The 26603-nt window shown below is 45.6% G+C and overlaps 2 protein-coding genes across 11 annotated transcripts in view; both read left to right on the top strand.

The window, feature by feature from the left end:
• Positions 1-17146, top strand: part of DOCK3 (dedicator of cytokinesis 3) — a 185849-nt gene extending 168703 nt beyond the window's left edge. For 3 of the 10 annotated variants that reach the window (XM_054516046.1, XM_054516045.1, XM_054516043.1), the window contains 8 exons: positions 869-1004; positions 1549-1630; positions 3515-3667; positions 6973-7091; positions 7994-8081; positions 11393-11515; positions 12099-12181; positions 12666-17146. In XM_054516046.1, the coding sequence (XP_054372021.1) occupies positions 869-1004; positions 1549-1630; positions 3515-3667; positions 6973-7091; positions 7994-8081; positions 11393-11515; positions 12099-12181; positions 12666-13172 (1291 nt within the window). In that variant the 3' untranslated portion in view covers positions 13173-17146. The remainder of the gene's footprint in view (positions 1-868; positions 1005-1548; positions 1631-3514; positions 3668-6972; positions 7092-7993; positions 8082-11392; positions 11516-12098; positions 12182-12665) is intronic. The other 7 variants (XM_054516051.1, XM_054516049.1, XM_054516047.1 and 4 more) reach the window with 6 other exon arrangements.
• A 4401-nt stretch (positions 17147-21547) lies between these two features.
• On the top strand, positions 21548-26287 carry MANF (mesencephalic astrocyte derived neurotrophic factor). Its single transcript, XM_036391284.2, has 4 exons — positions 21548-21676; positions 23969-24096; positions 24854-24995; positions 25952-26287. Exons 1-4 carry the CDS (start codon positions 21589-21591, stop codon positions 26134-26136), a joined length of 543 nt encoding a protein of 180 aa, XP_036247177.1. The 5' UTR covers positions 21548-21588; the 3' UTR covers positions 26137-26287.
• The last annotated feature ends 316 nt before the right edge of the window (positions 26288-26603 follow it).

The raw sequence follows: 26603 nt of genomic DNA, 5'->3' as shown, positions 1-26603 counted from the left end.
AGTGGTTTTTATATCCAGACAACGTTGCTTATTTGAAAATGCTAATTGCTCTTCTGTGTTTATTTTTCTTATTGGGTCACTATATTTTAGCTGGTTTTAAAGGCTGGCATAAAAAGCTGTGGAAAGTTGGTCCATGAATCCAGGATGGTGACATTCTTTATGCTAGTACTGAGTAGCTTATACTGCTCCCATGGCTTAGCAGTTGATAAACAGTATCTGGGTGATAGCTTTTTTTCCCCTCAAAATTCCTCACTTTGAAAAGGCTTTTTTAGTTTTTAGGACAAACTAGGGAAATGCTGTAGTGTACAGTGTATTTGTGTGTGTGGTTCAGAGTGACAAAGAAAAGTTCATTCCCTGAGGGAGATCAGGGTACAGCCTGCACACCAGCTGGGCTGTATTAATGTACTGTCAGCTACAAAATTGCCTTCAACTGTAATGCTGAGGCCCAATGCATGCAATAAGGAAAACTGGATTTTGACCCATGTGTCTTGTGCTTGGATTCCTTTGGAATGGTTTTTTTAAGCTGCTCCCACTCAGCATTAAAAATATGAGTGGTTTCAGTGTGTTCTGTTATAAACAAAACAAATATGCACCCAAGGTCATAATGTGACAATACCCTGGGCTGGGGTTCTGAAATTCAACATCCTATATACTATTCTGTTTTGTCTGTAATCTTCTTGTCACCTCTTTCATATTTACCCACATTTATGGATTTGTTTGAGCTCATTTGGCCTTTTCAAAAGTGTTTGACCTCTAGAGGTGACCTAAAGCAGCAGGTAACTGCAGGTACTTACTAGTTTGGAAAAAAATCAGGCTTCACAAACAGGTTTAAAAAATAATTATGCCCTTGCTCTGTTTTTTTTTCCAGCCCGCTGAACATGCTTGGTTCAGTCCGACACTCCTCATCCTCTCTGTCGTCGCACACCTCCAGTGAAACAGGAAACCTGGTTATCCTGACAGACAGCTCTGTGGGGGAGACTGCTGAGGATATGTACCACATGCAGGTACAGCTCCAGCACAGCCAGCAGCGCTGGGTGGGAACAGCACAGAACACCTTCCAGAGGGTTTTGCTTAGGAGCAGTACACTTTACCTGTGCACATGCTTGGATCTGTCTGTGATATTTTTTTTCAAAGAACTGGATAGGTAGAATCTAACGTTGTTCAAGAAATATGACAGTAACTCACTAGATTAACTTTGAGAAGAAATCCCCTGTGTTTGTACAGTGACTGTGGTACTGCAGTCCAAGGTCACCCTGCTGCTTTCAGAAAGTGACGTTTTTGTCCCATTTTGTTAACCTGCCCTGTTGAACATGTGCAGTTAGTGCAGCTCTTGGTTTGGGGAGGTGGAACAAGTCCCACAGTCCTGAGTGCAGGTTAGCAGTGGCCTGCACTGAAGCTGGGCAGAGGCTGCCCTGGCCCATCTGAGACAGGTAAATCCCTAAGGCACTGATGTGCTCAGGTCACTCGATGGTTTCTCTGCCTCCTGTTTATCCTAAGCCCAGGTACCAAGGCTCAGTCACCAATGCCTCTGTTTTATCCTCATCCCAGGCTAGTCCTTCCACCTCCAGCCTGAGCTCCACTCACTCAGCACCATCCCAGATGATTAACTCTGCCCCTTCCAGCGCTCGAGGTAAGCATGGACAGGCCCTGCTGGGGGGCACCTGCAGGTGCTCCCTAAAGCTGGCAACCTTGCTGACTTACAGGTGAAACACCACCTACATTGACATGTAACACTGTTTCTCTTTTGGACATGTAAATACCTCTTCAATATTTTTTCTTTACAAATGGTTTAATTCCCCATTTAAGCTTTTTTCATCCATATATCAAATGTATTTCTAATACATGCTGGTTTCAGGCAGTTGAATTTCATAATGATTTCCATTGTTCCACCACAAAATTGTGGCAGGCAGTCTAGAGGAAAACAAGAATAGTCCTCAGTATAGTACTTAAAAGAGAGATCATGAAGACAAAGGCAAAGAAATAATTTTACAAGCTTAAAGATATTATGACAAAAAAAGACTTGAGGCAGTTTAGCAGAAACATGTGTATACCAAAGTAGATATATAGGATGAATGTTGAAAGATAGGAATTTTAAATAATGGAGATAAAGAAGGGCTTCCCTGCTGGGAAATTCTTGAAGAAAGGAAAAATATAAAAGCAGACTCTGGGGGTACTCATATTGCCTTTTTGTTACAGTAGCTGGTCTTGATATTGCTAATTATTTTCTTCCCCAGCTGAAGCAAAACCACTCCATGTGATCTCCTGACTTTGACAACTTCTCTTCAAGGTTTTTGGTTTTTTCCTCTCATTTTGGATTCTCACTTGCAGGTTCTACACCTCTTTTCACAGGCCTCTGAAGAAGGTGCCCAGGATATAGTCAGAGATAAAGGCTGATATTTAAATCTTACCCCTTTTCCCATACAGGGGAATTCTGTGTCTCCTGATGGAGAGGCAATATGGAGAAGAGCCCTTTCTCTCAAGCAGTCTTGGGGCTTTTTTGCTCCATCTGCCAGTAAAATCCTAATTGACTGGCTGTTGTTATGACACAGATGCAGCAAGGTGATTTAATTGAGGGATCAGATGGAGTAGAAAGGTGAGAAGTGAACATCTTCAAATAAAGGCAAATAGATGCACTAATTACCAAGGGCTGGAAGGAAAATCATGACAAACAGTAACCTGGTGAAACTGGAATATCAGGAGAGGGAAGATGGAACTGAGGAGAGGGCTGTCATGTCAGGAAGAGGTCCCTAAGTGGATGTGCCTCAGCTGGCATGTGAATCTTTGGGGGGATCTGAAGGCTTTGCTGCTGTACTGTTTCACGCTGTTTTCCACTTTACAAGTCCAGTGACAGGCTCACAGTGACAGGCTGTGACAGGCTGTGACAGTCTTCCTGAGCCTGGTGACTGCAAAGCATCACCAGCTTCCCTCTTTACGCTATTATTCACTGTTGCTTAGAAACCAACGTGATGAATGTTTCAAAGGCTCTGGGCTTCTGGGTGAGCCAACAGCACCTCCCAGGGATGGGACCCAGACAGATTTCAAATGGGAAACAGTAAGAGAAGTAATGAGTTTGAAAAGTATTTATATAGCCTGTGATACAATGTTTCTTCTCTGCTATTCTGTTCACTTCTAGATCAGGTGAGCACAGCATTCAGACATTACCCAGTCGTGGGATTTCACTTCTAGTAAGGTCTCAGATGCAATCTGTGTTTCCCAGTATGCCAGTCACTGTCCTGGTTATTACAACACTGCTGTTGGAAATGGAGCTCTTCCTAATGAGAAAAAGCCCTTACACTTAAATTCCACTGTGATAATGCAGCTGTGTTCTTCTCCTTGGTGATTCTTCCTTTTGTTTTGTTTTTTAACTGGGTGAATTTGATGCTTGTGAAAATGAGACCAGTATCACTGGCTGGAGCAAGGTACTTCACAGACGTGACATGCAGCTCTGCCAATGCACCTCTATCCTTTTTTTTTCCTTTTTTTTTGGTATTTATTTATATTCTTTTTAATTTAGCGCTGGTGAAAGGTGCTGGATTGACACCACTGGAGGCTGAAGCCCTCTATTTCCCCACAGAGCAGATACAGCATGGGCGGCAGCTGTGCAAGTTCCCCCACGCTGCCCCCACCCATGTGCCTCATCTCTGTCCTGGAGGGACCACCTCTAGAGGTGAGAGGATAGTTCAGTCTCCATGACCCATCCAACCCCTGGCCTTTCTGCTGAGACTGCCACCAAAGCTACAAGAGTCACGATGCTGCAGCTGAACACTGGTCAGATGGGAAGTGGACAAAGGCCAACAATTCGTTTCGTAAAGGCCACCTAAATTTATCAACTTAACATCTTTGCCACCTGTGTGGCTTTAACCTGAGCATGGTTGGGTAGGATTTCTAGGGTTTAGCCTGATTTTTAAATGCTTCTCTCATTTATTCAAATGATAATGCAGGTACTTAGACCACCTTCTCTGTTTTACTGCAGAGTCCTTTCCTGAGGAGATGGGTATCTTTAAAACAAATTAGTTCCATCAGTGACCAAAGGAAGCCATGACCTTTTGTATTAAGAATCCAGGAATTTAAATTGTTCTCCACTTCCAAAAAATTACCTTTTTATGGATTTTTAAAATAGCAACACAGGTGATTCTTTGGCTTGTCCAAAGAAAATAACTAAGCTATTAATCTATAAAGAATTTTTAAAGGATAGTCATCAGGAAAGTTGATCAATTATTTGATTTTATCACTGTTACAGAAGTCTTAGAACTGAACCCAGAATACTGCAAGAATTTTCTAATTCTGTGCTAACAATAGACATTATTACAAGTATGTATCTCAGTTTTCACCCGGCTTGACCCTTGAGTAGTTCCTTCCCTGTCAGGGAAGCACCACTGTTGTTGTGTAAAAGGTCAATAAGAAATTCAATTCAGTTTGACTTCATTTGAGGTGGCTCATGAGGCACTGCTGAACTTTACTGCAGTTAAAAGATTACACAAGTCAGGGATCAGAAAGCAAGAAACTACCTCAAAAAGGCCTGGAGAGAGCTAGGAGTGAGCTAGGGTTTATCAGTAATTTAACTTAAAATGCAATTAGGACTCCTCCAATGCACTCAAAAAGCAATGCCCACATGACACTTGACTGGCCTCTAAAGGCATCCCTGCTGCTTCCTCAACACTGTCCCCTGTAGAAATTGAGTCCTGGTGTCTTACTCAGCACTTCACAAGAATACATGTACTTATATTAAAACTTCCTTTTTTAAATCAAAAAAATTAGTATTTGGTGCAGGAGCAAACTTTTCATAACCATAATAAAAATGATGAACCAGAAGAGATTAAATTATTTTGGAGTTTACATTAATGTTCAGTTTATTCCTTAAAATTAATACTTGTCACAAGTGGATTAATATATTTATAATTTCAAAAGCAAAACTGTCTCTGGCCTTAGCAGAGGTTTTCCTTTCTCATTAGAAAGTACCTGCAGTGCTGCACACATCAAGTGCACCAAGCTACATGCTAAAAGGAGTAAGCCCTGGCACATGCTGCAGCATTTTATTATGGCCACTGTCTGCTCTGGAAGCTTTAGAAGCTTTTTTTGACTTTGCTGTTTAAGTTTTGCCAGCCAGAAGCTGTGGTTATTGTGCTATCTGTCCAAAGCAGCAATACTTACATTTTGTTTGCAGACTGGACACTTGGCATAATCTGTTACCATTTTTATAGCTATAGTTAATGACAAATGTAGGGTACCAGTTTTTTAAACTACACTCTGCCAGCACATGTGGGATTTTTTTGGTCTTGCAGTCCAAGGTCTTTTGACTCTGTAATCCCATCTAAACTGACAGCAGGTAGAGGTGGTTTGGTCTTGATATAAAAGAGCAAGGATGACAAGATAAATAAAAAGAAAGTTTGCAGTGTAGGTTGTGCTGTGCTGTAGTTCTGGGCACACCTAAAAGTTCAGCATCTTAACATTTGTCCTGCAGAACAGGACTATCTGTGACCTGTGAGGAAAAGACTCAGCACAAAGCGTTAACACTGTGTTCTCCAAGCTAATGTTGTACATAAAGCAAAGAATGTCGTCTAATTATGTTTCTGTTCTATGTCTGGGGAGAAAATGAGTTCGGGACTAGAATGCAGATACTCTGCTACTGTTCATGTCAGAGTGGGGGTGTAGATTAATCTGGCATCTGCCCCCCTTCATGGAAATGTTGCAATTGTAGGACTTTATCCTGCATTCTGCTGGACACATTGTTCCTTCCACTGTGTGCTGAATATTAGTCCCCAAAACTGCATGTTTGCTTTTGCTGGGGTAAAAGCTGCATCAGCCAGCACCAATGCCTTTGCTCATATGTTGGAGTGCTGTCCAGGTAATGTGTGTGGTTGTGGAAGTTTGCCAGAGGGGGCATGTATTCCCCAAAAGCCGGCATGGCTCTGTAATGCGCTGTGTGCTGCCATCTGTTCAGTGCGTGTTTGTGACGCAATCAAACTATCAGTGCAAATTACAGCTCACTTCAGCAGCTTCACAACATCAATCCTGCCTAATATTGTGCATCCCAAGGGTTGTGTGTATCAGTAGTGTCAGACTTTAGGAAGTCACTAATGAGAATCATTCTTCTGGCAAACCCACTGTCAGCTGTTGCACATCAGAAGGTGTATTGTTACGTGGCACTCATCTTGAAGGACATGAGTCCCAAGTAATTCCACCTGCCAGGAAGCTGTTACATGAAATACCCCAATATCTTAAATGACAGCTATACAGATAACTAATAGATAAATCTTGTTATTCCTTATTATCCCACTTATTATTCCTACTACAAAACTCCAAGCATTGGTAAATGTCTGGTGTCATCAAAGGGCTCAGTACAGCAACACAATAGTAATCATCATTACAGCAGCATTGTAAGCAAAGTGCCTCTCACATTTATAGAATATGCTATTTATTATTGGGGTTGGTTTGCTTTAACAAGAGGAAGCTGACCAAGATAGCACCAATCAAATGGCAACATTTACCTCTATCCAGAACCAAGGAATAAAGTATTTTCCCACAGATTTCTGCTTTAACTGAATGGTGTATCTCAAGCTTTTATCCTTTTCTTCCACATTCAGTCCTAAAATGAACAATTTTATGGCATTTCTGTAACTCTACAACAACTTCTGGGGCAAAGGAGCATTAGGCACAGCCACAGCTGATTCCACACAGATGCCCACTTTTTTTTGTTTGAAAGGAAGCACTTTGCAACATACAACTAGGGACACACACATCTTACACACCCTACGTGCTATGTCCTTAATTGTATATAAGAAGCCAGTTCTTACTCCATCCTCGTGCTATGCACCCACCAACAGCCAGCTGCTTAGTGGGCTCAGCACCATGTTTCCTTGAGTCCTGTGAGCTCATGTGTCCGAGCCAAGTGCACAGGACTGAGATCCCTGGGCATGCAGAGACATGGCTGTTGTTTGTCCCGTGTACGTGATTTTTCTCACTTGTTTACAGGCTCTCCCTCTCTACCAGATAAGTACCGCCACTCTCGGGAGATGATGATGTTGCTGCCAGCCCACCGGGACCGACCGAGCAGCGCCATGTATCCCGCAGCCATCATGGAAAACGGACAGGTAGCAGCTCTCATTTCTGCTGGCTCACTTCAACCACCTCAAACTGTGCCTGTAGTTCTGCTGGCTTTGACCACTTTAAAGCTTTCTTTTGTAGTTTTGGAAAGCACAGCAATTTAGGATCATTCTCAGAGGTGAAGCAGAGCTTTCCTAGTCCACCCCTGGAGGAACTCACTGTGGCAGTTGAGTGATACAAGCTGTAGTGACTACTAAAAGGGCAGATGCATCCTGTGAAAATGGACTCATTTCCCAACTTTATCCTGTGAGCCCTGGTCCATTGCAAGTTGTCACACCATTTTCTTTATTTGTTTAGAACCATGGCCATCCATCCTACAGTCTAGCCTCCAAGTTTATTCTAAATAACTTTATGATTTCCAGAGGTATCAGAAACCATGAGAGGTTGAAATAATACTCTGATACATGGGTTTAAAAAAATCTGTGCCCTAATTTCCAGGGACAAATTGAAAAGTATGCCTACATGTAAGCATTTAAATCTCACCCTGGCCTGCACTGTTGAGAGGCATCTCCTGATCCTGCCCACCTTTCCCACTTGTATTGGAGAGCTGTCTCAAAGCATGCAAAGTCAATGATCAAACAAAGCCAAAGATAAGCTTCAGAGGGAAAACAATGTATTCCAGCTGCTAATGGGCACAAGGCCAGGCTAGAGCTGGTCTGAAATAACTCCTCCTGAGAGCAGGAATTGTGGGCCCTCAGCACTGTTACGCCCTAGGGATCCACTCACCCTGCACTGCAGTACCTGCCAATGTAGGCACAGGTTAAGGTTCCCAGGGAATCTTTAGTTAAAGAACTTCTTCGCTTAAAAAAAAGGAACAGAAAGTCCCCATGTTGCCTCAGCTGGTCTGTAACTTTTTTAACTCTTCTTTGCTAACTTTCTTCTCTCTTAGCCTCCAAATTTCCAGCGCGCCTTGATCCAGCAGATGATTGGACCGTGCAAACCTTGCAGTGATCCCAACCTGTCTGTGGCTGAGAAAGGTACTCCTCCTTTCCCTCTGCAGCATGCATGCTTGCTAGCTAAAAATTATTCCTCTGCTCATGCTACAGCAAGTAACAAATGGGCTTCTACATTTCCTGGCGGAGTGCATTTCTCTCACACTTTTCTAATTAACAGTTTAATTAACTGGGTCTTCTGCCAACCTACCATCATTTCAGAGCCTTCACAGTAGGGTGGGGTGGCACAGACCTCCTTATTTCAGAAAGCTTTCTGAGTTTAGCATTTTGTTATTGAAACAATTCCTGCAGCCTTTGTCAAGCAAACTTGCAAAGCAGCAAATGAGAAGTTATCTAAGAACAGCCCAAGACTGGGACTCTATTTTTTACTCATGAGTTATACTGGTTTTTAATACACATGTATTGCTCAAAATACAAGCATTCCTTGTAATCTCTCTCTGAGGTAGTTTTATATTTATTTATCATTAGCAATATGTGCTTTTTTAAACTCATGTGCTTTTTGAAAAAAAACAGGCAGAGTCCCTGCAGGGGGAAAAAAACTAAAAGAGGAAAAAGAATTTGTTTGGGGTAGGAGAAAAGGAGCAGCTTGTGAAGGAGATGCCGTGAACAAAATAATGGGCTCAAAAAGTATCTGAAAGGCAGCATTCTGAAAAAGCAGAAGAGGGCAAAATTCCTGAATCAGAATCTGAGACAAGGAGGCTGCCTAAGCAAGCAACAGTCATGTACAGCTGGGAAAAATGGTATCTTAAAAGATTTTTAAGGCCAGGAAAGACCACTGCAACTATCTAGTCTGACCTACATCATACATTCAGATTTTTATGTCTTTTTGTTTCAGAACTAAACTGTACCTTAAAAAAAAAAAAACAAACAAATTTTATTTTAGAATTTCTAATAAATCAGAATCCCCTACTTCAACATGAGTGGTCCAGATTGAAACCAAACACCAGTTCTGAATAAATGGCAGAATGATGACCTGATGCCAATAATGAGTGATGACGAGAGTTCAGATGGGGAGTGAGGCATTAGGAGCTCCATCTTAGCCATGTTAGTTTGAACCAAACATATGACAGAGATGGTGAGATCTTTGTACTGGACAGGAGAAAGATCTGAAAAAGGAAGGTTGATAAGTATTTATTGTCTGTCTAGGAAAAATACTTGAATTTGTATCTGTGGGTGATATTATGCAGGAGTGTGGTATTCAGTGCCAGGAGATCAAAGACAGAATCCCTAAGAAGCCACCAAAGACACAGGTGATGTTCAGTGGGGATGGTGAGGCAGGAATCCCAGCTCTTGTGCCTGGCTGGTGGCACAGTGCAGTTACAGGTGCTGCTGGCAGGCCTGAAGCCTCAGCATTCGATGTAGTTGAGATGCCATCTGCCCTGGATTTTGTCAGGCAGTCCCCCAGCCCCTCCTGGCCGTGTCAGAAGTTCTGGTTGGTAATTCCCAGTGACAGTGGTGACATCAGTCGCCTGGGGCAGAATGGTTCAGATGCAGCCTCCCCACTAATGAAACTTGGCCACTGAACAGTCACAGACAGAGACCTGGGCTAAGTCACAGCACTGGGAGCTCCCTGCTTCGGTTCTTCCCTGAAGCATTTTGGCTAAAACACTGGTTTTATTGGGCAGCAGCCACTCTTCAAAATCATCTCACCTTCTTCCTGCACTCCTAAATACTAAAAAGGCTGTGAATGAGGGAACACTGAGAAAGCAAAAATGGATTTTTCACTGGGTACCCAGTGTTCTTCTTCACATTCACATTCTGCATCTCAGTGTTTAAAAAAACCCCAAAATAACAAGCACAGCAATAATTTTATAGGCCAAGGAAATCAGGTTTTCTCTCCTTTTCATTTGATGATGGGATATGGCAGGAGAGATGAGCAAGGCTGGCACTGCTATTGCATCTTGTCCCTGTGTTTTAGCTCGTTGACACCAATTGTAGTAGTGCAAATTAGAGCACTCTGGCATGTGTACAGGGAAAATCCATCTGGAGCCTCATTACTTATATAGAGAGGTAGGCCCTGGTTTGAACCTGCTCTCTGTCAAGATTCTTCTTCATAAGCCTTTCTCAGGTTCTCAGGCTGAGAGTCTCTCTTTAAAAAAAAAAAATACTTTTATATTTTGATGGGATTTGTTCTGTCTTACAAAGCTGTCACTTTGTGATCTTTTTTACTTTAGGGAATTTTAGGCCTTGGGGAGCCCGTGCTCATGCTAACTCATGACCTAGGGAGACAAAAAAAAAAAAGAGAAACCTTTCAAAGTCATTTTAGAAAGAAATGCACCAAGAATGGCTGCAGGCATTTTAATTAAGGACAAATCCTCTTCAGATGTCAAACTCCATGTTTATTTCACCAGGCTTCCATTTTGCAAACTGAAGATGGAAAAAGCTATTTTTATCTCAGTTTTCTTTGACAGGCTCAATTAATTACTTTTTTCTTTCTTTGCTAATCTGAAGAAATTGCAGTAGCTTATTTGTTTTTAAATAAACATACAGCTATTGTATGTCTCTTCTCAGAATAAATCAAGTCATGTTTGGAAGGAAGGTGCATTTTAATAATGTTCAAGGTTGACAGAATTCTCAAGATCTTGAAAAAGGTTCATGTTCATGTCAAGAAGCAGCTTTTATTTCTATGAAAAACCAAGTCCATGAAGTTAATATTCACTCTCTGTTAAATGCAGCAAGCATTGCTCTCTCTATACTTCCTGATTCACAGAGACTTGATCTCTTCAGGAGACTCTGTAATACAAGGAGGCCAAACTGTTGTCTTTAAATACTTTGTCATCAAAGCTCTTGATCAACTCTGTAGCTTAGTAAATTGAAGATCTGAAGTAATTTCTTTTGCAACAGATTGAAACAGATTGAGGTATAATTTCCTTCATGTCCTTTATTCAGTCCTCATTGTGCCTGCAGTGCAGCCACAGGCCGTCCTGTGTTTCCAGAGGGTTTTGCCTTGTTCCCTTGTCACCACTCCCCACAAAGCAGGACAGCTCACACCTGAGATCCAGCCACCATTCCTTTGGTGGGATTTCATTTTTACCTCCACACTGATTTGCAAAAATCCTGACAGAGTCCTGATGCTCTTCAGATTTGTTAGAAATGAGCCCAGGGATGTAGGGGAGGTGGGCAGACTAGCCCTGCAATCACCTAACTCTCACTTCCTTAACAAAGCATCTCTAAACTTAACACTCTGTAGCCTTTCTGTGCTTTCAATCCTGCCATTCACTGAGTCCCTGGAATCTATCTCTCTGCTGCTGAAGAGCACAGTGGAGAGCCAGTGCTGGCCCCACAAACTCCCTGTCCTGTTACCCGAGTTAGTTACATCTGTTTCAATCCTTCAGCGGTGCCAGCTGCACCCAGTAGCTGGAGCCTGGACAGCGGAAGCCGAGAGGCGCTGCCATTCCTGTCAGCCCACGCTGGGAGCGTCCTGGCCCCACCAGTGCCTCCCCGAAGCCTGCCCCATGGTAAGGACGTGCCCAGCAGGCCTGCTGCCAGTGCCTGCAGGTCACACACACACACAAAACCAGACCACCTGAAAGTTGACTATGGCCTTTTCCCCCCACCTCTCTAAAAACAACCAGAAACAAAAACTCCATAGTCTTTACTGGTCTGCTAGGTTTTCAGGTTTGTTTTTTTTCCAATCTTCAAGTTCTTGCAGTCCTTAAGCAATGTGGACTTGTGTGTACTTTGGGACTAGAATTAAGTAAGTGTGAGAGTGCCAAAGCTTGGTGTGGCTTCTTACCAATGACCAACTTTAGCAATAATTTAGGCTTACAGAATGAAACTTTAAATGTTCATTGTTTAAGAGCCTGTTGCCTTGCCATGACATTCTCGATAATGGAGCAGTGAAACATCTCTCTCTGCACTTAATTTCTCCTTAGCAGCCTGTGTGTGACAGATGCACTCCGCATTATCCATCAGACAGGCAGCCCTAGGCTGGCCTTAGCAGCATTTGGAGCTGTTACCTGGCATTACAGAGCTAAACCCAGCTCTGTGGCTGCAATGAAACAGCACAAGTCTGCATTTCTGACCCTTGTCTCGTTCCAGGTCACTACTCACTGCACTTCGATGCCTTCCACCACCAGCTCAGTGATGCTCCTCCGGCACTGCCTGCACGAACGTTGCGCAAGGTAATGGCAGGAGAGCAGAGAGGGGGATGCAGGAGCACAATGGGCCCCTGAAAGGGATCCCCCCCTTCTCTGCTCCCACCAAACAGCTTATGAACACAGAAACACTATTTATAACATGCTAGTAACTTGCACATGAGAAAACCCACTGAAAGTTCTTAAACTATTCCACAGCTGAATGCTACGAAATAACTCACGGGTTGTAGGTCCTTCCCTTTTCCTTTTTTGCACCATATGCTGTGATTTCAGCACCCTGATCATCACCTCAGCTGCTGTTTCTCTGACAGCTCTGGTGTTGTTGAGTGCACTTGTCTGCCCACAAGTGGTACTTCCATACATGTAAACCAATAATCCTTGACATTCTGAACATAAATGGAACTGTGCCGTTGTTAACAAGGCTGTCAAAAGCTGAAATGGGGATCAACACACAAGGTGCAGCATTGCCTCGTTTGTCAATTTTAACCTGGTTTTGTTTCTCTCCAAACAGTCCCCTCTTCATCCTATCCCTGCATCGCCCACCAGTCCGCAGTCTGGTCTAGACGGCAGTAACTCCACTTTATCTGGCAGTGCCAGCAGTGGTGTCTCTTCCTTGAGCGAGAGCAATTTTGGACATTCTTCTGAACCGCCTCCTCGCACAGACACCATGGATTCTGTGCCCAGCCAGGCCTGGAACACTGACGAAGATCTAGAGACACCCTACCTCCCTGTCAGGTACAGTCTCTCTGAGCCTGATGTCCTGGAGTCGCTCAAATCCCAGCCATGCCGAAGCCACTCTGCTCCATCTGGAGTCATTCCTCAGGACACCATGGACCCTCCTGCTTTACCCCCCAAACCTTACCACTCCCGGCTGCCAAACATGGAGAACGAGGAGGGGATGATGATTGAAGATGATGACAAACACCGCCCTTTGCATCGTAAAGTGTCCCAACCAGTGAGTGCTGGAAAGGAAGAGCAGGCCAGGGTGGCATGGGAGCACGGCATCAGCGAGCAGTAGGGACAGCTCCTGGCACGCAGCTGGCATTGGCATTCCAGGTCTGGATACGACAGAGAGAGAGCAGGACTCGGAGAACAGCAAACCGATTTTCTACTGCCGCGAGGTTACGTCTGAAGCCCACAAAAGCAATTGGGCCAGCATGGCAGGTTGCTGCTTTCCTTTTTAATTTCTTTTTACACCTTTCCGTTATGTTTTTTAACTTTCTGTGCAGTGGACAGTTTATTCCTTCTGCAGTTTCTTAACCACATCACACGGCATATGAGCCATAGAGACTTGCAGAAGCTGAAAAATACAATTTTAAGCGAAGGGGAAAATGGGGGGAATGTGGCAAGTTGATTTTGAACCTGCTTTCCTCCCAGTTCTGAGACGCACATGAGTAGAAGCAGTTGCACTAGGGACATATTTCTTTGCTGTACAGAATTGAAAGCTCATTGCTGAAATCAGGGATTCTATGAACTGTCAGGCTGGAAGGTGCATGAGCTGCAGGCAGTGGAAAGATGGCAATTCTAAGAAGAAATTGGCTCTTTTGAGAGCAGGATTGTACATATCTGTGCAGTGATCTCCCTGCATTCGTTCATAGGTGCTGAGGCAATCTAAAGCAGTGCTGATGCACTGATCTCCAAGATATCATTTCCAACAAACTCTGCCTCCTTTGTTTTTTATGTACTGTTTCATTTCTTAAATTTTGCTTTCACTGGCTAAGCCAACCTGCTTTCTCATGGGAATCGTGTTATTCATCTGTGCTTCAGAATGAGAGGAGGTTGGTGGCTACTGGAGCTACAACCTCATTGTAGGCCTTTCCCATGCCCAGCTTTGGGCAGGCTGTTGACACCAGCATTTCTATTCCAGATTAAAACAAAACCAACCAAATTGAGTTTCTCATGCCACAAGCTGGTTGCTGACCCAGCCAGTAAAGAAAAGGTGGCTTAAATGCATCATATCCAACAATCCTTGCCTCAGGGCTGAACATCATAATTCTCACCAACTTCCATCACCCAGGAGCTGAGATTCATTCCTGTTAACTCAATATCCTCAGTCCCTCCCAACAACTCACTGCAGCTGGTGTGCAGAATCTCCCATCTCTCAGAGCAGACAGAAAACACCAAGACTTGAGCAATGCCTGGTATCAAGTGTACACCCCAGAGTCAGGGACCTTAAAGGCAACCTGTAAAGAACAAGTGTTTGTTTCCTCTTTTGCTTCTTTAGAATGTGTAGTTAGAGCTGCTGCTCCTCTCTTCTGGAAGGTTGATTTCTTTTTCCTTTTCTCCTCAGGCAGCAATACACCCTTTCCCCATCCTGTATTTTTTATTAATAAGCTCTAGAAAGGACTGAAGAACATTGTAGGGCAACCAAGCCACACCACACAAACCAGAACTGTGCAGAGCTGAAGACAGTTCAGGTCTATGAACCCAAAACATGCCTTTTAATCAGCACTTGTACAGTTCAGGAGAAAAATATCAGTGGGTAATATTGTTCTTTACAAAGAAAAGAACGTGGTTCTAAGAAACCTTTTATTCCTGTTTTCATATTTATCAAGAAATTTTCAGTCAAAATAGTATCCAATATTTAATGTTTTTATATGAACAAGCCACCTTCCTTTCCCTTGCTATACCCACACACATTCTAGCCTGCCTTATAACCCTTTCACCTGCAGACTGCAAAGCACACTCCGTAGGCTGGAAACAGCCCTCCCTCTTTCCTACCACTGAAAAATCTGAAGCACATTCAAGACCTCCACCATATAAATTAGTGCCAGAAACAGGAACAGCACCCAACTTACATCTTGAATTCTTGCCTAACTGCTCCGTTTCTCCTGCTAAAAACAGCATAAAGAAGCAAAAAAGGATTATTATAAATCTTTTACAGGTCACCTTTAGCACTACCTCTAAATACAGTGACTGGGCAGAGTACATGGTTTCTGAACTGGCTAAAGAAGGTCTGGCTGTATAAAGTCTAGACTCAGCAGTTGTATGAAGGGGACTTTAAGAGGATTTGTTTGTTTTCTTTCTCAAGCTCTAGCCCATGCAAAACTACTAAGTTATGGATTTGTTTCTTAAATGGCCTATTTGGCTGGAACAAAATCTCTCTTGCTTCCTCTATTTTGTTACTAACACAGGCTGCTTGTAATCATTATATCCTTCACAATTTAAACAATGACAATAAAATCTGGCCTATAGTGGATGTTTCATCTTTAGCAGGAAGGAGAGTTTTCCAATGTTAGGACAGTCCTCAATGTTAACAAACCAGGCTGGATCTCTGGTATAGAACAAATGTAGGAAAACAACTGATGTTTTCAGTAAAGGTAAGTCAAGGTAATTCCTTAGAAAAGGGTGAAATGTTTTCACATATGCTATCCTCCAATCCCACTGAGACTCTTCCAGTGAATTTCTTCAAAGAAGTTTTAATTCCATCTCCCTTGCCCCAGTTTCTTTTTTTTCCTGGCAGCAAGACTAAAAGTAGTAAATGTAGTGACTTACCGAGCTTCCTTAATGTGAAAAACCAGCAGGTCTTGCAACTAAAACTTTGCAGAACCAAGAATGCAATTACCATGGGACTGAGTCCCAGGCAGCTGGAAAACCTGCCCACCAGATCCCTAAGCAGTCTCTGAAAATGCATCATCCTGCTCTGATTAGAGACCTGGTACAACAGCAGCGAGTCCATTTGGGGAGTCTGGCTTTCCTATGTATTTGCAAGAGTTTGAAGATCAATCAGATGATGTGTACAAATACCTAATTTATGGCAGGTCCACAAAAAGAAGGGTGGAATAAATTGCTGAATTTACCAAATTTAAGCCTCTCTGGAGTTAAATTTCTGTTATTGTTCTGATATCTACCAAGTATTCTGTCTCCCTTTTCAGTGTTTGCCTTAAAGGGAGCAGAAGATAGAAAGACTATTATTGAGATTTTGTGAATCTTGGAACTAATATTGCCTGGAACTACTATTTCTCTGTAGGGTGAGGTGTCTTTTAGCATAGTACAACTCCAACGTCAAGCTCAGTCCTGGAGTAGGTGGAAGCAACAGCAGTTGTTGCACTTGCCCAACAGGATTTGAAGATTCCTTGTATAAAACACAGCAAGAGGATGTTTTGAACAGGACCTTGACATTCTATACCTAACTCTAATTCAACCTCAGTGTACTTGCCTTCATTGGGTTTTCTTTGCATAAGAAAATAGCATGTGCATTCCTGAGAAAATTGGTGGAATTCTGCTATAAATCTCTCCATCATCAGTGTACCTGCTGGCCCCATCTGAAACAAAATTGAGACGGAGCTACAGTGGTAGAAGAAAAGCAATTAAAACAATTTCTCTGAATCCTACTTTTTTTTCCAATAGTTGGGTTGGTTTTATTGCTGTATGCAAGAATCAGATCCTTTTTCGTATTTTCCTCTGTTTGGTTTTTAGCTTACTTACCCTTTTTTAGGTAAGGGATATTGCATATCCCTTCTGTGGAGTATCAGCCAAAACTGGGGAGGCTGGAGAGAGCAAGAGCCTTTGGGAAACAAATTATGTGATATTTAAAATTTCCTCTGGTCATGCTTCTTTGTAAATACCCCCATTTGAATGCTGTGTATTTGTACAGGAAATTGAGCAAAAAATGTATAGATTGTGATGTCTGACTGGTATTCTGCCCTGTAAATGTGTTTTTAACCTCTGGCATTCTGTGCTTATTTAAAAAAAAAAAAAGGCAAAAACCTCTAACCACTTCTCTTTTGTGTATTCATGTTTAAAATAAAATGAAAACAGCTATCTTATCTATAATGGAAATCAAATTCAAAAGGAAAAAATTAATTTGTACAAGTGTCCTAAAGGTACTTCATTGTATATATTGTGATAGCATGTTTCCAGAACCAACAAATAAGTGGTGTGAATTTTAGATGTAAATATCTGCCGTTTGTTTTGGGTTCCTTTCCCTTACCCATTCACTCGACTGCTGTGATGTGGAATTAAAGATTAATACCTGATATTAAAACAGTACAGCTGTATGGTTGTTGTCATCTTATTGCAAAAGTTCCATAGCTTCTCAGTGATTTCTCACGTGCAGCTCCTTGCAGCACTGACTCCTTCTCAGCACAACCAACAAACTCCATCCCTCCTCAACCAGCTAACCCACTCTTTCGTAGCACTCATCTTCTTATTGGACACAGCTGTGGCCTTTAAGGGCAGGCCTATTCCTAATCTTTGGTGATTTGTACAGCTGCAGCTCCTCAGGGGTGAGACTGCCTTCTGCACTGTCTTTATTTTCTTCCATTCTATGCCCCCACATATGGTCATTGCTGTCCTCGAGGCAGGGCTAGCCTCAGGCTGCTCCAAGCCTTCACAAGAGACAAGGAAGAGCCCTCACTTCCCACCCTTGTGTGAATGGGCAAAATGGGGGCCAACCTAAAGGACTTCGTGTGTAGCGAGGGAACAGCTTCCATGTTCAAGTGTTATTTAATATCAACTCCTTGAAGCAAGCAGCAAGTACAGCCCCCTCCTGGTCTAGGCAGGCAGATGGACATGGCACTTGAAACAGCCCCAGGCACGGTTTTGGGGCCATACTTTCAGAGACAAAGCTCTCCCCTAGGACAGCTGTGGAGTGGCTGGGTGCCACTTCCTTATCAGCTGGGGTTAAACCACCAGGTCTCACTGCCTAAAAGATTGCTACACTTTTATTGCAATAGTATTTAAATACTGATCATTTTAACAGACTAGATGTGAAAGAATAGTAGTTAAGACATGTATGAACACAGGATTTGGGAATTGAGAGCTATGGTGACTTCTACAGGCTCCTAATCTCAAATTTTCTTCCATTACCACTAATAAGCCAGGTCATTGTACAGGAGGCAAAATAACTCATTTAATGTCTCGACCAACAAAAAAAAAACTTCTGAAACCTGTCTCAAAAGACATTTAGCAGCAAGTCTGACTCTTCAGGATGTACATGGACTGCCAAGGCACCCTTTGCACACACCACATACAAATACTGAGAAGAGAAACTGTAACAGGCTACTGAAGTGTGTATCAGTCCCAGAATAGAATCATAGAATCATTCCAGTTGGAAAAGACCTCCAAGATCACCAAGTCCAGCTTTCAACCAAATACCACTCTGCCCTCTAAACCATATTGTGAAGTGCCACATCCACAAGGTTTTTGAACACTTCCAGGGATAGTGACTCCACCATTTCCCTGGGCAACCTGTTCCAGGGCTTAACCATCCTTTCAGAGAAGAAATTTTTCCTAATATCCAACCTGAATCTTCCCTGACACAACTTGAGGCCATTTCCTCTTTTCTTGTCAATTGTTCCCTGGGAGAAAAGGCTGACCCACACCTGGCCACAACATTTCAGGCAGCTGTGGAGAGTGATAAGACCTCCAGCCTGAACACCCTGGTACCCTCAGCCACTCCTCCTGGGACTTATGTTCCCAACCCTTCACCCTGTCTTCAATCAGACCCTTTGAGACTGTTTCTAAGCCAGCTTATTAAACCTTAGTTAAGTAAGTATTTTTTATTCAGACAAATTAACCAAGGACAGGTAATAAACACTGTGTTTTGGCACAACAAAAGATGTGTGAAGTCCTCAGCTTTAAACAAGAGTTTTAAAAATACTCTAGTTTCTGCTAAACCAACAGAACAATTTTTTTCAGTGCAAGTCCAATACTTTATTTAAGCTGCCACTAGTCAGATTGAAATCTAAATCCCATGTCCAAATACCTCTTCTTATCTAAATAAGAAAATTTCAGCACAGTTTCAAAATATGACTTGTCCAACTCAGTATGAATTTCACTACAAAGCTGATAAGAGGAGAAATTAAACCTCTAGAAATGACTCTAACCTGGCAGATGAAAGATGCAGCCTTCTACACCCTATGCATAAATGTGCCTCCATTTCTGGATGATTCTTAATAAGCCATGGACACAAACACAGACAGTTCACAAGGCAGAGCTCCGAGCTCAGGTGTCTTAAGAGAAGGTTCACACACCACTTCTCTCTTTTGATGGCCTTTACTGTCAATCCCACATAAATTAAACCCAGATTTGGAATAGTAGATCTATTACACTTCATCTTATTTTCAGCATTCATTCACAGCAGTACTGCATTAACTTTTCCCAAACTGTTTCCTGTCCCCCCTGACAGAAATCACTTTGTCCTCGCAGCCCAACACCCAAGGCTGAGCCCCTGCACCCCTCCCCATGGCTGTAAGAGATTTGTGTTCTCAGAAGGCAGAGCCAGCACAGCCCCAGCCCCCACAGCTGCCAGGAACAGCCTCTGTTTGCCTGCACCTCCCAAGGACTCCAATCCCCACAGACGCACTGAGCCAAATTAACTCTCCTGCCCACTCAATTGGCTGACTAGCCCAGAGCAGAGAAGGGTCGAGGCAGACCTCAGAGCACCTTCCAGCACCTAAAGGCATTCCAAGAGAGCAGGAGAGGGACTTTGGAGCAGGCCCTAGAGTGATAAGGACACAAGGGAATGGCTTCACACTGACAAAGACCAGGATTAGATTGGATACTAGGAAGAAACAACAGTGAGGAGCAGCACAAGCTCTGCATCACCCAGGTCTCAGCCAGGACAATCCCTAATGCTTCAGAGAGACAGGGCCTGGAGGGTGGTGGAACAAATAGAGCCCCAAAAACCTCACCGTGGATCAAGAATGGCACAAAGTAAAATGCAAGGAATCTATTCTAGATGCTGAAACAAACTATAAATAAAAAGAAGGAAAAAAAACAAAAACACAAAAGGAGTCCTTGGTTTTCCTCAGACTCATTTGAAGATCCCATATTGAAATACAGAGACTCATTTCCCAATCCCACACCAAATAAAATCACTTATCTTCTGTTCTACAAAAATGTATAAAGTTCTTAGTGTGAAGATGTTTCATAACTGCACTATTTTGGTAAGTAAACTCTGTCCTTATTATGACCTTCCTAATTCCAAATTTAAGCCCTATTCCCACCTAATTACAAAGCCACTTCATCTCACAGTTCTTTTGGCCACTATCCTGATAAGAAACAAGGGCACCTCAAGCCACCACTTCTCTTCACAGCTAAGTGACTTTAGTGGGCAATGAGCATTATTTTTAAAAAGCCAATAATCTTCCTAAAGCATGCTGATATTGAGCAATTCTGGAAATCATTATGAACTGACTTAATAACAGTTATATTGATCTTAATAACCACATTTGGAGAGATAAAAAGATCTAGAAATGTGCAAAAACATGTCTCCTAATGAACACGTGATGTACTCTCACAGGTAATTAGTGTCCTAATTACTGCTCACCTGCTGTGACCTTTCCTGAGTCAGGTGCTCCTCCTCCCCACACTGCCTGTCTCACCTCGTCAAGCTTATCACTTGCACCTGATGACCTGCAAGAAAATTCTGATTAGGCACTGCCCCACCAGGCTGCCTCAAGAGCCTGGCTGTGCAAGAGAGTGCACAGAGCTCCATGGGAGCTCCCTTGCCGTAGTACAGGGCTGGATGACTTTGCCTCTCCCCTCTTTCACTGGAATGATATCCCAGGATACACAGAGTTATTCATAAAGCCACACAAGGAGCTATCAGCAGGTGTGTGCTCCTCTCCCAACTCCACGGGAATTTCAGTTATAAACTCACAGTGTCGGGGATTGTTGAAGGTAGCTAATGGCACAAACTGTGAGAACTTTTGGAACAGAATAAAAATACTCTGAGTTGGAAAAGACCCACGAGGATCACCAAAGTCCAACTCCTAGCCCTGCCACAGGACAACGCCAAGAATCTCCCTCCCCCTGTGTGCCTGAACAAAAGGTGATTAGGCCCAGCGACTAGGATATTAAGTTGGAATTAAACAAACAACATTTCTTTCTGCAAAAACACTCACCTAAGAAGCCAGAAACAAATGCACACAGGTTGCTATTTTGACCTCTCCGCTGTCCCTCCTCAAAGCATCCAGTCCTTGTACCTCACAGGGTGTACCCAGAGCCGCCAGTCCCTGCCGCTCCCACCCCTCACGGGACACCCATCGCACGAACCGCCTGCCCACGGGCCTCGAGCGACCCCTCAGCCGCACCTTGCGCTGCCTCACGCTGCTTCATACTGCTTCAAACCGCCGGGAGAGGGACGGAGGGGCGGACCGGCCCCGCCCGCCCTCAGGTGTGAGGATCTGCCCCTTTCCAAGATGGCGCCTGCGGCCGCCGTCAGGGAGCGCTCGCGAGCGCCCTTCCCTTACCAAAGATGGCAGCGAAGGGGGGCGGGGACCCGCGCCGCGCGCCGCCGCTCCGCCGCCTCTATCCAATCAGCGGCCGCCAACTCTCCCGTGGAGGCGACGGCGCGGCCAATGGGAGCGGAGAGCGTGGCGGCCGGGCGGGGAGCGGGCCAATGGGGCGGCGGCGGCGGGGGCAGCCGGTGTGGGGGTGGTGGTGCCGGTGGTGCCGGTGCGGCGGGCGCTGCCGGGCGAGGCGGGATGCGGGCGGCCCACGGGCTTTGCGCGGCGCTGGCCCTGCTCCTGCTGCCGGCCGGTGGCCGAGCGCTGCGCGACGGGGACTGCGAGGGTGAGTGCGGCCGGGCCCGGCCCGCGGGTACGGCGGGGGGAGGCCGTTCCTTGCCGCCGTCTCCCGCAGTCTGGCCCGTCCGCCAGGATGTGGGGCCGGGACGCGGAGCAGCCTCGGGGCTGTGACAGCCCCGAGTGACAGCTCGGCCGCCGGGCCGGGCCGGGCCGGCGGGAGCGCTGCCTCCAGCGGCAGGAAAAGTCTCCCAAGTCTGGCTAAGTGCGGACGGGCCTGGCCGGGCGCCGCTCGCAGGCCACCGGTGCCGGGGCGGTGCTCGAGGGTGTCCGGTGCCGGGGCGATGCGCCGGGCGGCCCGCGGGGCAGGCGGGGCGGGGCTTCCAGCCGTGCCCCGCGCCGGGGACGGGATCTCCCTTCCGAGGGTACTGCACTCTGCCGGGAAGTTGCCGGTCCACGGGGTCAGCGGTAGTGTAGAGTCCCCACGGGAAAGAGGAGCGACGACTCCGGGAGACCGGAGCGTCTCCAGGCCGGAGACCAGCACAGTCGCATCTCGGCACTGAGGGGGCAGCGCTCCCCGCCCGCTGTCCCTGCCGGGTGACGGTGAGCAGGGCAGGGAGCGGGAGAACGCGAGTGAGGTTACTCAGCCGGAACTCCCCCTTAGTCATCCCAGTATTACGGAGTGCTCGGAGTCCTCTCAGTGCGCTCAGCCGGGAGCCGCGAGCAGCTGATCGAAATCAAGTCGGGCCCTTTGTGTACCACGGAAATACAAACGCCTCGGGGGTGGAACCTGTTGAGCTGCCCAGCAAATTAAGCTGCTCCTGTGCAGTGAACTGAACAGATTCCCCCAGTGAAGCAAGAAGAACTTGAGGTGGGGCTCTTGTAGCTGGCTGGGAGTTTGGGATACTAATACCCTCCTCTGCAGTAGGACAGAGTGAGGGGAAGGAACCCCGTAAATCAAAACTTCCAGCTGCTGTTGCAGCACTAGACTGGAAACATGTTTCTGTCCTACGGTGGCTGTCAGTGTCACTGCCTGCAGCAAGTTTTTTCTTCCCAAGGTTTTCACTTCCCAATAGCTTACAGTGGACATCAGTGTGTCTGTGACTGGGGATAGATGGGTGGGAGGTAAATAAGGGTGTGCTGTATGCATACACAAAAATGTTTTCCAAAATGGCCCATCTTATAATTAGTTCTAGTTTTGATATAATGAGAGTACATTTCTGCTCAGTTCTGTGATGGCCATGCTCCATTTCCCGTCATGCCCAATTACTGTGCCATGCATTGTGTTCTGAGTTGAACACAAGTTGCTAATGACAATAATATTTTCCAGTCCCTTCCTGTTGGAGTAAACAAATCCCATAAAAGCCATAACTCATACCTGTTCCTTAGAGGCAGAATGGTTCCTGGCACTCATCTTGCATGGGAAGGTGTGAGAATCCTCAGGAGCTGAGCAGGAGTTGGGAGGACTGAGAGTGCTCGGTCCAGGTGATGCTGATATCCACAGATGAGTTGTGAGCAGCAGGATGACCAAAATCTGACACTCGGGGTGTCCCTGAGTCATCCCACAGGCTGTCTGCCCTCCTTCCCAGCCACACACGGGGCTGCTGCACTTTGGAGCACGTGTGGAGCGACTGCTGCCCAGGGAAGGAGCAATGACCGGTTTGTGCAGCCCTTCCCATAGGCAGAAACTTGGATCTGTCCTCTCAGCTGCAGCTGCACTTGTGGGAGGTGCCTTATGTCTAAGAGTCTTGCCTCTTTCCATCTGAAACTGCATCAGAAGCTTATGGAAATGAAAGAAGGAGAAAGGTGCCACGGGGACAGAGCATGGGATCACATTTCTTTTTCTCTTGGAAGTAATTTCAACTGAAGCAGCCTGGTAATCAGTGATACCCTGTTACTGAAGTCAGCACATGGGGAGTCTCAGAGGATTATGTACAGAGTTGGTTTTCAATCAGCACTGGGTTTCACACCCATGTTCTTACAAGTTGCTTCCCAAAGCAGCAAGACAACTTTAAATGTACATTTTTGCATGGGCGTTGTTTTGTGTCCATCATATGATCCTGTGCTCACTCAGGACAATGTACAGAGAGCCCTAGACACTCCCATGGATCTCATTTCTCAGATTGTCACAAACCCACCAAAAGCATCAGGGCATGTTGTTGATTCACGTGTGCTCTGAATGACTTTCTGAACCATGGGTGAAGTTCAGAAAACTTCACTGTTTTCCAGTTATCCAAACTGTTATCCAAACCCCCCCGATTCCATTTCCCTACAAGTGTTCTCTAAGAGCTGCCATGAGATTGCTGCTCTGGCTGATAACGCCATCCATCTTCCCTTCCAGTGTGTGTCACATTCCTGGGAAGGTTCTACCAGAGTCTAAAGGACAATGACGTTGAATTCACACCTTCCAGTATTGAAAAGGAGCTCTTGAAATCCTGCAAAGAAGCAAAGGGCAAAGAGAATCGCCTGGTAAGTAGGGGGAGTCAGTAATATTTCCCTTCTGCAAATGAGGGGAAACTGAGTTTGTATGATGTGGCTTCCCAAGGGCTGTTTTTGCTGGCTCTGTGGCCACAGTGGGTCCTGTATTTTTTATGAAAGGACTTGTGGAGTTCAATCTCTTTACCTTAAAAAAAAGGAAAAAAACACCACCCTGTCCACAGTGATTGGACTGGCTAGCATCTCACTGTTACTGAAGCACTGGATATTACAAAGCTTTTGTTTGCTGTAGGGCTTCCCTGTCCCTTAAATGGTATTTGGGGTGCTATATAATCTGTTAAAATATTTATACTCTTCAGCTGTTTAGCTGAAAACTAAACAAAGGAAAACCAAATTGCTCTAACTAAAACCAGAGGCAATTTGTGAATGAAGAGGCCTAATGAAAAGGCCTGAACTCTCCTCAGAGAACTACGGAGATACCATCTGACATGCAGAGGGGGAACATTTCAGAGAGGCTCTTTGAATGAAAATTATTTCTAATCCTGTTCAATTTTTATAAAGTTAAGAAACAAGACCAGCCTCAGCAGCTGTAAAATCATTGCAATGGAAAACACCTGCTCAGTATTCTGGGCTTAGTTAGGCTCCTTTTGCCCAGCTCTAGCAGTCCCTTGGGGAGGTTCTCTAACTGTAAACATCAAGCTGCAAAACCAGATTATGACAGGGACAGAAAACTCTGCTTTTAGAAGCTTTCTTTCCATGCATCCCCACTTCACTCTTTTCTTTCCTCTAGTGCTATTACATTGGGGCCACAAGTGATGCAGCCACCAAAATCATTAACGAGGTATCAAAGCCCATGAGTCACCACATCCCTGTGGAAAAGATCTGTGAGAAGCTAAAGAAGAAAGACAGTCAGATCTGTGAACTAAAATATGGTGAGTTGCCTGCACGAGAGGAAATGCTCATGATTTGCTGGGGTGTGGATGACTAGGGGTGAAGCAACATCCTAAAACCACTCAGTCCTGAGTTCTGTAGCCTAGTTACGTTGCACAACCTGGGTTGCTCTCCATGAACAACATCCTAGAGAGTTCTATGGAGATGCTTAGGTAAGACTGCTAACCCTTCTTGGCTTCTGCAGGGACTCTGATCAGCCCTGGAATAACTAACTCCCAGGTGTAGCAGCACTGCTGTGCTCACATTGCTGCTTGGAATGTCGTGTTTGGGAGGGTGTGTGGTACAGCCTGTGCTGGCAGCAGGCAGGGGTGTCACTGTGGCAGGGCTCAGGCCCTTGGCTGAGCTCTGCAGTCCCAGCTGCTCTCCTGTTCCCAGCAGCAGGGCGATAAATGCTGCTTTCTCACCTCTTCTGGTGTCTCCTCAGAGCATTCCACTCTCTATTTCTCATCATCTTCCTTAAACTCTTACGTTCCTAGATGACTCCTCTCCTGAAAAGACTAATACAAAAACAGACTTAGAAATGCCTCCTTCTGCTTTCCCTTATAGCTGTCATTACACCCCCTCGAGACACCCCTTGGATTGGGTGTCTTTATACTTTTCATTTCTCCTACTAAGGTCGTGTTGCTTCCTAAAAAGCTTTTTGTCGTTGTCACTTTCTTATCTTTCCCCTGAAATCACTCTGCTACATTTCTTTTATGCAGTGGAAAAGAAGTGCTGCTGCTCATGTAATAAAGGGGCTTTCAGGGCTATTGTGGAACTCCTGCACCTAAACTGCAACCAAGCTTTCTGTCTTCTAATATTTTTAGCATTTAAGAGCCTTATCTGCTGTCCAAACCTAACTTAGACGTTCCTTCCACCCCTGGCACCTCTCTCCCTCTTGGGTTTTGGCTTCCTCGCCCACCTGGCATGTCTGAGTGCAGCTCTGCTCTCCCCGCAGACAAACAGATCGACCTGAGCACCGTAGACCTGCGCAAGCTGCGCGTCAAAGAGCTGCGGCGGATCCTGGATGACTGGGGCGAGGTGTGCAAGGGCTGTGTCGAGAAGTACGACTTCATCCGCAGGATCCACGAACTGATGCCCAAGTACGCGCCGAGGGCGGCCGGCGCCCGGACAGACCTCTGAGGGCCGAGACCGGGGCGATGGATCCTGGGGCTCTGAGGGGCGAGACCGGGCCTGTGAGGGGACTGTGAGGGGCGACCTCGAGGCTCTGAGGGCCGACGCCGGCCCCGCGCTTTGTACGGACTTTCATTAAAGTTCGCCGGTGTGTACCGGGCGGAGCCGTGCCGTGTGACGTGATTGCGGGACACACCCCCTGCGCCCTCCGCACCCGCCGGGTTCCGACATTCCCTGTCCTCCCCGGGTTCCGACATTCCCCGTTCCGCCACCCCCGCTCCATCCGCAGAGCGGCGCCCGCGCGCGCCCCCTCAGCCCGCCGAGGGGCGGAGCTTCGCCGCCCGCCCTGATTGGCCGCCCGGCCGTCGCGCGCGGGCGGCGGGAAGCGCCGTGTGACGTCATGGCCCCGTGACGCCGGCTTGCGGCGCGGCGCGCGCGGGGCGATGACGTAGGGCCCGCGCGGCGCGGCGGCCGGA

This window comes from Molothrus ater, chromosome 11, assembly GCF_012460135.2.
Source record: "Molothrus ater isolate BHLD 08-10-18 breed brown headed cowbird chromosome 11, BPBGC_Mater_1.1, whole genome shotgun sequence".
Taxonomy (NCBI): Eukaryota; Metazoa; Chordata; class Aves; order Passeriformes; family Icteridae; genus Molothrus; species Molothrus ater.
Note: the sequence above shows the minus strand (reverse complement) of the source record. Positions and strands in the feature narration are given on the sequence as shown.

What these genes read in the sequence shown, in the direction of transcription:
- MANF (XM_036391284.2), top strand. Translation starts at nt 21,589, where the DNA reads ATGCGGGCGGCCCACGGGCTTTGCGCGGCGCTGGCCCTGCTCCTGCTG. An exon ending in AGGGCAAAGAGAATCGCCTG is followed by an intron (nt 24,097 to 24,853) that starts GTAAGTAGGGGG and finishes TCTTTCCTCTAG; the next exon opens with TGCTATTACATTGGGGCCAC. An exon ending in GATCTGTGAACTAAAATATG is followed by an intron (nt 24,996 to 25,951) that starts GTGAGTTGCCTG and finishes CTCTCCCCGCAG; the next exon opens with ACAAACAGATCGACCTGAGC.